Source organism: Nansenia antarctica, assembly GCF_963989245.1.
Source record: "Nansenia antarctica genome assembly, chromosome: 5".
Taxonomy (NCBI): domain Eukaryota; kingdom Metazoa; phylum Chordata; class Actinopteri; order Argentiniformes; family Microstomatidae; genus Nansenia; species Nansenia antarctica.
This window is the reverse complement of record NC_137690.1, coordinates 72,945,745-72,957,275: the sequence shown is the minus strand read 5'-3', so window position 1 is coordinate 72,957,275 and position 11,531 is coordinate 72,945,745. Positions and strand designations below refer to the sequence as shown.

Here is an 11,531-nt window from a genome sequence, read left to right as displayed (position 1 = left end):
AATTTCACAGCATGTTGATTCCTGCGCTCGGCGGACTGTGTTGATTCATGTGCTGATGCGGACATTCTTCTCTCGGACCATCAGATTTGTGTCCCGCCGATAATTGAGATTTAGCCGAGATGACGACTCGTTCTTCATTAAGACGTATCGGGTTTTGAATGAAATCAACCTTCGCTAGGTGCTAAAGCCCTTATGATTTAACACCGGCCCCCCCTTTCCATTCAGCACATTCTAACCCGCAAATCGTCGCAGTCAGTCAGCATCTAGAGTCTTCAACAGCCAAGTCGTAAAAACACACCGAAAGGAGGAGGAGGAGGTGGAAGAGGAGGAGGAGGTGGAAGAAGAAGAGGAGGCTAGTGGAGGTAGAAATCGGAGGACAGGGTTTAAGGGACAGAGACAGGGGTCTCATTGTAATGCATGGAATTTTAAAGAGGGGGACGACGGTGTGTCAAACACGCACATTACCATGGATACTGTTTCCCTCATTCCGTTCCGTGCATTACTGTACGACGAGAAAAAAAGGCGGGAAAAAATGTTGAGGGAAATGGGAGAGACACCCGTGAAGCGTGCTGCCCGCTAGGTGGATTAACACCAGAACAGCCATGAGGGGTCATTTGAACCCTGTGAGTAAAGTAAAAGTGTTATTTCTTTGCACTCGATCAAATTTCAGGACCCTCCTTTCATGACTTTCCCTAGATATGTGCGTCCTACCACCCAGTATCCTTACATTTTCAAAATCACATCAGGATAAGCTAATATGAAGCTATTTTGCCGTTTTTTTGTGGAGGAAGCAGGCTAATTTACAAGGTGGCCAACTAGTGGTCGTTGTGTGTAAATAGCAGCTTGAGCATTGTAAAGAGGTTCTTTTAGTAGGTGAAAAAGGCACGGCTCTTCTAGTGTTAAACACACTGTAAAGATAAAGTGCTGCTGCTACTCGAGTGCCACTGCCACATACTGCGGTAAGAGCACCTCAAACCCCCCCGGTGGGGGAAAGCCTTTTTACTGGCGCAAAACACACAGGGGGGGGGGGGGGGGGTCACACTTTACTTTCACAGCGTTTCGCTTTTTTCTTTTCTTTTTAAAAGCGCCTGTCTCAAACTAAAAGGACACTGTACAGGAAAGAAGGGAAAGAAACAAGAAAGAAAAAGAAGAGAAGCAGGACAGTAAACAAAAAAAACAACCCCCCCAAAAAACACAACAAACAAAAAGGTATAAGGCTATATAGTGTTAGTCAGGGCCCAAGCCATACGGTATGAAGGCGAGTCCGAACAGACGCGTCTTGACTCGGTCTTGAATGTATTGAGAGTATCAATAGGGATGTAAATTGTGGAACGCACTGCCAGTTTACATTAGGGATGCAACCTCAGCAAATATGTTCAAGTCAAGACGAAAAACCCATCTTTTTAATATTGCCGAGGTGCTCCACAGCTCGGCTGCAGCAACAGAAATCCCACGGTCGCTAAGTGTGCGTTGGTCGTGCGTTTGTGTTATGACACAAAGTGGAACTTTGAGGGCTGTTCTTTTTCTTCCACGTAACAGCACAAACCCCCTTAACCCCGTAATACACCATAACATGGTTGATGATATTTCCTAAAACATTTCAAATGTTATTTGAATTATAAGGTTCTATCTCCATTTTTGTCAAAATTTAGTTTTTTTACATAATCTGATCCATTAGGTGTTTATTAATGCCTGTGTGGTGTTATTTTTTTAAATGTTGACATTTTTTAGTTAGTAATTAATAAAATACAAAGGTTCCATCTCACAAAACATAATGGAATGTAAAAACGTTGACGCTCAATATCTCTGAACTACCCTAGACGGAGATAGAACCTTATCATTCTAAGCTCACGAGGTGTCATGACACTGGTTGACACATGCATGGTTGATGATATTTCCTAAAAACATTTCAAAACGTCACATCACATGTCATCATCAGATGGTCTAGTCATCCTTCCTGTCTCCTAATTAGCCTTCCGTCTTCTTCTTCTCTCCCACCCAGGGGATGTACAGCTGCTGCCGGTTTGAAGACGAGACGTCCTCCGGGGGCCTCCCCCAGTACCACAGCGTCTCCGCCATGCCGCCCCCCCACCCGCCCCACCCGCTCGTCTCCGCGGTGGTGCCCAACACCACCATCGCCATGGTGCAGCACCAACAGATCCAGATGCAGCAGCTCCTCCACCAGCAGCAGCAGCAGCAGCAGCAGCACCAGCAGCAGCAGCACCAGCAGCAGCAGCAGGCGTACACCAGCCTGCTCCCCGGGTCCCCCCCCCTCCCGACCACCACCGGCCACTCCGCCATGGCCCTCGGCCCCTCCAACAGCCCCCTCCTGGAGGGCCCCATGCCCTGCTCCAGCTTCCTCCCGCGACACGACCGCAAGCTGGCGGTGGTCGACCGCTGGAACCGTCCGAAGACCGCCGGCGCTGACAAGCCGATCGGCGGCGGCGGTGGTGGCAGCAGTGGGATCCAGGACATGGTCCAGTATGCGCTGCCTCCTCATTGGGCAGGCGGACCCGGTGGCGTGGGGGGCGGGGGCTTGGACGAATACAAGCGTTACTACGGTCCGATCGATCCGGAGGGCTTAGGGGCGAACGTTGACCCGCAAACCGGGGTTTGTCCCTCGGGTCCCAAGTCCTCCCAAGGAATGCCGCGGCTGCCTCCCAAAGGACAGATCCCCGGGCATCCCTTACTGTCCAAGCCCCTCATGCCGCTCCCCGGCTCCCCCCGGCGCCCATCGTTTTGGAGAAGGGGCAGCCTCCCCAAAAGAAAGGGCTCTGGAGGGCCCTTGTACGAGAACATCCTTCCCCTGGGGAGGAGAGGGGGGGGAGGCAGGTACGGCGTGAGGGACGGGGGTGGTCGACGAGGCCGACGCCCCCCCCAGCTCCCGCTGCCTATCCCTGTCTCGTCCCCTACCCAGACGCCCACCACCCCCTCCCCCTCCCGGGTCTCCACCTCCACCTCCAGCTCCTCCACCTCGTCCACGTCGTCCTCGTCGTCCTCCTCCTCCGTCTCCCTCTCTCGCTCCAACTCCCCCTCCTCCTCCACCGCCTCGTACACGTCCTCGCAGAGTTTCCGGTACCGGGCCGGGGACTGGGACATGGAGGACGAGTACGACTCGGACCAGCTGACGGAAGAGTCCAGCCTCCTGTTGGGACCGAGGAAAGGGCGGTCGCGCATGTCCTCGCGCTCGCTGCCCTGCAGTCCGCCCCCTCCGCCCATACCACCGCGCAAGCCCCAACCACAGAGGGAGGACGGGAGAGATAGGGCCGGGAGCCAGCTGGCCCAGCTGCAGGAGTGGTGGGCCTCCTGGGGAGAGAGGGACAGAGGTCGAGGAGGAGCAGGAGGAGGAGCGGGAAACAGGGCAGAAGGGAGAGAGGAGAAAAGGCACCACAAAGAAAGAGAGAGAGAGAGAAAGAGGAGGAAGAAGGGCCGAAAGAAAAAAAAGAGAGAGGAGAGGGAGAGGGAGCGAGAGCGCAAGCGGCGTAAAGTGAAAAAGAAGAGAAAGAAAGAGGACAAGGTCAAGAGGCGAGATCGGGGCAAACGGTCGGAACACGAGGAGGGGGGCGAGCAGAGAGAAGAACTCAAGGCCATAACGCAAGACTACTCCTCCTACCCTGCGCTTGCCAGTTGTAAACCTTTCCGTAAAAAGAGCGAGAGTTCCGTCAGGAGTTACGGCTGGGATATTCCCAGGGACGAAGAAAGGAGGGAGAAAGAGGATAAGGAAAGGGAGGATGGAGAGGACAGCAGAGGCAAGGAAAGACATCTCAGAAGTCCTCATCACAGGCATCACAGGTCCAGCAAGCGATATCAGAGCTCAAGTAAGCCGACCTCGACCTCCGTCAAGTTCTGGGGAGCAGGAGGTGGAAACCCACCTTCAGAGGCTCCTCCCTCTTCGTTTCTACCCCTGCTGCCTCTCTCGTCCAAACGCAGGAAGAGCAAGGGCTCCGACAGAGAGGCGGGAGTAGGGAGGGAGGGGGAGAGGCGGCCCCTGCTGGGCAGGAACGAGAGGGGTGAGGTGCCTCCCTCCAACAAAGAGGGTCTGTCTTTTCAAGAGTGGGATTCCGAAGGGGAGGAGGACGAGGAGGAGGAAGATCTAGAGGAGGAAGAAAGGAGGAAAGTCGAGCGGGGAGCGAAGAGACACAGATGCAGCAGGGGGAGGGCGGCGTCGGATTCGGAGAGGGAACGGGACAAGGTGGTGGGGATCTATACGGACGACGAAGGCTCCTCCGGGGAATTCGGGAAGTTTGAAAGGTACTGGGAAGGCCACGAGGGGAGAGCGGTCGGGGGCATAGGAGGGGGAGGCTGGTTTTTCGGCACTTATCCCGCCAGAGAAAAAGCCGGCAGCGTAAACAGCAGGGACGACTTGTTCCTGGGGCGTGGGGGTGGGGGGGGGGAGGGATGGGGCGGTGCAGCAGGGGAGGACGGAGGCTGGGGATCCGGATGGGGTTCAGGAGGGACTCAGTGGCCGCCGCCTCCGCTGACGCCGCCGCCCCCTCGAAGATACTGGTCGGTGGACAAGCTGCCCGTGAAGGAGGAGAAGAAAGCAAAACGCAAGTCGTCCCAGGACAAGGGACGGGGAGGGGGCGGGGGGGGTTACATGCCGCACAGCAACTGGCTAGACTCCGCCCACCACGACCACCATCCGCACGCTCCTCCTCACTCCAAATGGGCCAGGGTCGCGTCCCGTAGCCAGGAGCAGCTGTTCCCGCTCTGTCAGGGCTTCGGTGGCGGCAGCAGTAGCACCAAGCCCAAGCACCGGCCCAAACCCGACCAGAACCAACCCCGGTCGGCGGGAAGCCAGTCCAACCTCAGCATCCAGCGGACGCAACGGACGGACCGCGCCGGACGGCAGACCTCCTCCCCCCCGCAGGCCCTCGCCACCCCCCCCCAGCTCCCGGCCCTGCCCGCGCCTCCCTCCTCCTCCTCGTCCCACCACCCCATCCACGTCCCTCCGCCCGTCTCCTCCTCCTCGGTCTCCTCTCCCTCCGTCGTCTCCTCCTCCACGCTCGGCGCCCCTCCTCCCCCTCCCCCGCCGTCGTCGTCGGCGGCCATGGCTTCTTCTGCCAGCGCCAAACTCCAGTACCAGAGACTGCGCTCGGTGCCCCAGTCCCAACGGTTCCAGTCGCCTCACCTGCCCCTCAAGGGCAAGGGCCTCTGCTCGCGGAGGGGCTCGGCACACTTCTCCAGCGTGGAGAGTGAGGTGTGAGGTGTGTGGTGTGTGGTGTGAGGCCGCTTCAAAGAGACCTGAGATTTCGCGCCCTCCCCCCCGCCCCCACACACACAAAACTGTGGGTCATAACTGTGCGGCAGAGTCACAGCAGAGTCAGGTCACGTGACCCTGGCCAACCTATAACAGTAACTCTTGCACAAATCAATCCCCCATTATCAAGTCAGAGTCGGAGTGGACAGTGACGCTGTGTTTACGTCATGTGACTCTACTCTTCATTTTTCCCCTGTCAGAGTATCTGAAAGACTAAAACTGTGTGTTGCTGGTAAAAACTGAATTGGTGTTAGTAGTTGGATTTCGAAATCGGAAACGGGGTGGCCGCCCCTCACAGGGTGTGTCTTTGGGTGTGGAAGTGGGAGTGGGTGTTATTACGATCTTATATTAGCTTTTTGAGGGCTCAGGTACTCATTTATAGGCCTCCTTACTGAAGGCAACCGGTACAGAAACACATTCTTGACATCCCTCCCTCCCCCTCCGCAACATTAACCCCGAATTTTCCTTTACCTTTAACTGTTTACACCACACACAGAACTGTGAAATAACTAACTGTCATTGTCGTGTCAACATTTCACTTTAAAGGGGGAATAGAATAATAATAGCAGTTTTTTTTTCCAGTTTTTTCCCCCCATTCACCCTCTCAAGCTCAGATTTGATATTCTGTGTCCGTGTTCGTTACCGTGTTCGTATTATTGACAACAGGGTAAAAGTCTACTGTGACTGATATACTTATACTGGCTTATTGAAGCTGAGTGCCAAACCTAAAGTGGGGCTGACATACCATGCTGTCACGTTTCAGTTCATTCACAGGTATTCCCCCCCCCATCCCCATCCCCCCCCCCCCCCCTCCTGAGCAATACATTACCTGCAGACCACACACGGTTCATGTTCAATATTTTATATTTACAAAAAGTTATTTTACTATATGTGTTATTTGACAGATGTGTATTGATTATGACACGATGTAAGCACTGTGCTGTACTATAGGGTTCACACTAAATGTTTTCAACTACCTAATGTCAGTGGCAAGGGGCAACCAATTAGCAGGATGAATTGTGACAGCAGCTGGTGAAACCGGGACCAACCAAAGTCACCAACCAATCAAAATGTTGAGACTTTTATTCTGAAAAATGTACAGCGTTGTTGAAAATCAATGACACACTCGCTAGTCAAGCGTTGCAATGTTTTGGTTTGACTAGCGAGAGTGTCGCTGAAATGTATTTACATCTTTCAGAATAAAAGTCTGAAACGGTCCGTCAGTTGGCGACTTGTTCACAGTTTCACCAGCTGCTGTCACGTATGATTGTATGTAGCCTTGACTCCGTCTGCTGCAACTATGACGACACTACGAACACCGTAGCATTTGGGGGAGGGGCCTGTGTGTAGAACCGCTGGGTAGAAGCTGGATAGAACTGATGGACCGTTTGCCAAATATTCCTTAAGTCCCGCCCCCCTTAGTTACAGTAGCTAACTCCCCTTAGTCACGGTAGCCAGCTCCCTTAGTCACGGTTGCTAGCTCAGTCACAGTTGAGCCAAAACCACGTTTTTTGATGACAAATTTCTGAAACAAAGTCAAATAATAGCACCAATAAGTCGATAACAGGGTCTCCAGTGCTGTCCAGCAGGGGTCAGCAACCCAAGTCTGAGAAAGATCATTTTGTTTTCATTTATTATTTTACTGCAAACAATTAGTCCTAGGATAGCTAGGCCTATATAAGGAGCCGCAAAGCAGCTGTTGTATATACTAAATACCTGTAGGCCTTTACTGTTTAAGTTTAAGCCTATAATATTTTAAACTGCTGTCTTGCCAGAGATGCACGTAATGTGTCAATAGTCAATAGGCTATTTAAAGGCTTCTTCCCCATTGGTCATGGTTATCAGTCAATCAAACTTTATTTATACAGCACAAGTCATGCATCGAATGCAACTCCAAGTGCTGAACATAAAAACAACGGTAAATAAAACACAACACAATAAAACAAGAGCTAGTAGATGAGACATCTATAAAATAAACACAACACAATAAAAACAAGAAATACGAGATAAGAGAATAGGGGTACAAGTACAAGTTGAACACTAGATAAAAAGCCAGGCTAAAAAGGTGTGTTTTTTAAAGCTTTCTTTTAAAGATATCCACACTCTCTGCCACCCTCAAGTGCTCTCTTGCTTACAAGGCAACCCCCGTCGCACCCTTTAATGTGCCCCTTTCCACGTCTTTGATCCCAGAGGCGGGAGGATTAACGGATACTTCCTGATCAGAGATCTGTGGGAGAGACTCTCCATGTTTAGCTGACTTGCGATTGGTATCTGCTTAGCGATTCTGCTCAGAATCGCTAATGTTTTTCTTTCTACACTGTGCTGCTTTCGGATGCGATATCAATCAATGAATGGTCGCCTTCCTCCTTCATGAAATTCATCACAGGCATTGTATCAGTGGCGATTTAGATTAGATTAGATTCAACTTTAGAGTGCAAGTACCAGACAACGAAATGCAGTTTAGCATTTAAAAAACATTTGAAAGCAACAACATCTCAACAACTGAAGGCAACAACACCTCAACAACTTCCCAGATTAATCATTAGTTTGTTTCGACCCGTATTCTTGAAGAGTCTTGTATGTGTAAATAGTAAAGTTACGAGACAATGATCGTTTTTTGTTTTGTTTTTTTTAAATCCCCCTTTTTGTTTTTTTCCACATTTTGAACATATAGCCTACTGACTAAAAAAACAGTCCAGGAAATTCCTGTTAGCATTCGTTGAACATTCGTTGAATTTATAATAATTACAAAACGAAAATGAATGTGGACCGCTTTGGTGTGGACCCGTCTAGGTCCTGGAAGGCACTAGAGCAGAGATCCTGACCGTTCATTGTGGGACCGCACTGTTCATGACCAATCATGAAGGTTTTCTTGACAGGAAGTGTACCTGATCCAGGAGAAGGCCTAAGCTGTGACGACGTGTGTACTGTGGTCCAACATACCTCAGAATGGTACTGGACAGATGTTATTGATTGCACATAATGTTCAGTTGTTGGTTCAAAGAGAATTCAGAGGAATTCCGAGGATGTTTCATTGAGGATTTCAAAGCCAGTCAGCCAATTGCACAGCAAGTCAGATTTCATAAGCAAGTCAGAATTGTTGTTCTTCATGGTCCAACTTCAAACCACACAGATACATTGCCCCCCGCCCCCCCCGAATTCTAGTCGGGTTCCATTTTGAAGTCAAACAGGCTCTCTGACTGAGCTTGGCAGATGTTGTGGTTTGTTGTGGGTAGTTAACTTAGCTACTTAGGTTGCTAAGCGATGTGTCAGTTACTTTTTTGTCAGTTACGGTCATTTCGTGTCATGGTTATGATGTCAACATGATACAGTAGGATGCTTACCAGAGATATTTCGACACCCCCTAAACCCATTTCTAGGGGGCTGACTGACATGGTAATAAGACCACTCTACCTTTCTTGTAAATCCATACTGAACTGAAGAGCTAGCTTGTTCATAGCACATTTTACAGCAAAAATTGGACACCAGCACATTAATACAGTATGACCTTTCTAATCGGACAATTTGCCATCTGTCATCAAGAGGTTATTGAATTGGGGTGTGTGTGTGTGTGTGTGGGGGGGGGGGGGGGGTGTCTGTGGGGGGGGGGGGGTGTATGTGTGTGTGTGTGTGTGTGTGTGTGTGTGTGTGTGTGTGTGTGCGTGGGATGGGTGGGGGTTGTGGGGGGCAGGGATGGTGTGGGGGAGGGGGGGGGATACCGTTACAACTTTGTGCATGTTGTCAGTAGTGGCTCACAAAGCTAGTTCCCGTGCCACTGTATAAGGTCAGCTCCTGTATCTGCCTGTGACTGCATCTGAGCCATACTTCAGCTGAAGAAGAAGAAGAAGAAGATGAAGAAGAAGAAGAAGAAGAAGAAAAAAAATACAAACACAAAGTTGCTGTGTAAAGTTTCTCTGCGTTTCTTTAAATATCTAGATATATATCACATATATTTGTGGAGGTGTGGGTAGCATTAGATAAAAATTGTTGTTTAGCATCTTGATATGGGGATATTATTATTATTATTTACCATTTCCAATTTCCATTTTTGCTAAGATATGAAATATGAAATAATTTTCTTTTGGAGAGAGAAACACAAGGAATATCTCTTATCTCCCTCGTATTCAGCCACAACACAGAAAGAGTGTTCTTTGTGGATGGAAGAACGATAAAGTAGGTTGTCTTTAAAAAAAAAAAATCTATAAATAAATATATGTACGGCTAAGCCAAGTGTGTCAGGTAAACAAGGGGAGCTTCTGCTTGTTACAATCAACAGCATACAAGGATCCAATGACACAAGGTTGACAGTTGGACTGTGTGTTACCTGCCAGGTTGGTGGTGGCCTGTCATTCCCAACCCTGCCCGGCTGACCTCACCTGCTGCCCCGCTAGCGCCACCAAGGGGATTCCAAACGGCAGTTTTAGCGTCCGTTGTTTAGGTGGACGTTGCTACCCAACTGTCTGTCAAACTGTCTGGGTAACGGTAGGCCCCTGACCTGGGTCACACGGAACTATGCTGTCCGTTAGTTATGGATTAAGCTAATGGTTCCTCCTGAGGTTCTTGAAACATTGCGGGCTTAGCCCAGCCAATGTTTCGTTGATGGGGTGTGGGAGGTTGTGGGGGGTTGTTAGCACAGTTTTTGGTTGTGGAGTGGGGGCTTGCGCTAAATTGACAGCGACGTGCTAAATCGATGACGTTGCGGTAGATTGTGAGTTATTTTTTTCTTTCTCCAGGATTCAGAGATCCGGGGCTATTGGGGGCTAGAGCTCCAGGAGCCCAGGCTTAACGACGCCTCTGGGTTCCTCAATGGGAGTCGTCCGTTGATGGACAACAAAAAATGTAGGTCGTGCCACGTCTATACCTTAAACAGCGGCCTTCAAACCGGAGTGGACTGAACCAGCGTGTTTGTTGTTGCTAGGCTACCCGAAACAGCGCTTTAGCTGGCGAGGTAGCTAGCAACGATTGGCGATTATGCTAACATGAACTTCGTAGCCATTTCTATGCTAGTAACAGAGTAGTTCGCTACTGTAGCAAAAGTGGGTAAAATAGACGAAGAGGGTGTTTGTTTCATACAAAAAGAGTGTATATTTATTTCAGAAACTGTAGTGGAAGTTGTGAAACCTTGTCAATGCCTTCGCCATACCCAGTAAACAAAGAGTCCAAAAGACATCCTCAGGGATGCCGGAATGTGGGTTCAGATGACGTCTTTCTAGGACGTCTAGATGACATCTTTAGGACGTCTTATGGACTACTATCGTCTTCTATCGTCTCAAAGACACCTGGACGTCCTAGAAAGACGTCATCTGGACGTCCTAGAAAAACGTAATCTGAACCCACATTCCGGCTTCCCTAAGGACGTCTTTTGGACTCTTTGTTTACTGGGTAATTACGGACCAAACCGGATTTTATCAGTGAATTGTAGTAAAGTAAAAAAAACAGCGTTGTTAGCATACAGTAGCGGCGATGCGATGACGTCATTATTTTGACTCTTTAGAAGCTTTATGATCTCCAAAATTCGACACATTCGGTCGCCCTTTTCAGTGGGATAGCAACAGAAGCTAACTGCCTATCGGAATCCCTGTCGTGACGCTAACCCGGACGGGATCAGTCAGCCGGACAGAATTTGCCATGACACCGGAAATCTCTGACCCCCTTTCTCCTTCCTTCTGTCTATTTGTTGTGTTGATGATCGTCTGCAATTGTAAACTTCTTCTATTTTTTAAAAACAAGTCTGTTGTGGATATATTTCTTTCATTGCAATTTACAGCATATCTATATATAATAGTATATTTCAAAAAGCTAAAGATCTATGTTAAGTTTGTCTTAAAACTAAATTTACAGTATTATCTATGAACCTGCTGTCTATTTTTGTCTGTTACTCTCTTTCTCCCCTTGTCGTCCAAACCCTTCAGTGGAATCAGAGACCAGTACATAACTGTATTCTTACTGGTCACCGACCGACCACAACTGGGTAACCATGGGAACCACCGTGTGGCCGGGGGGGGGCGGGAGGGGGGGTGTGTGTGTCTGACGACCATGACACTGTAGCGTGCTGTAAATTACTTCTTTAAAGAACTTTGGATACGACCTACGACCTTTAACCCTTTCCTGCACAGTCTCGACCACCGCCGCCTCCGCCATCGCCGCTGTACCTGTGAGGAGGTACTACCGGGCCCGGGCCGGGGTTCGAACCGCCGGACCTGGGAGTTGTGTACACGTGCCACACAGCGACCCCCGACCCCCACGCTTCTACACTGAAAACACAACGTAG

The 11,531-nt window shown here is 49.8% G+C and overlaps 1 protein-coding gene across 1 annotated transcript in view; it reads left to right on the top strand.

Moving 5' to 3' along the window:
* Window positions 1-11,531, top strand: part of LOC308158359 (uncharacterized protein) — a gene marked incomplete at both ends in the record, with an annotated part of 86,148 nt that extends 74,617 nt beyond the window's left edge. Inside the window, 6 exon segments of the mRNA XM_080531948.1 lie at window positions 2,003-2,199; window positions 2,323-2,839; window positions 3,068-3,297; window positions 3,628-5,200; window positions 9,994-10,099; window positions 11,377-11,531. Coding sequence (XP_080388074.1) covers window positions 2,003-2,199; window positions 2,323-2,839; window positions 3,068-3,297; window positions 3,628-5,200; window positions 9,994-10,099; window positions 11,377-11,531 — 2,778 coding nt within the window.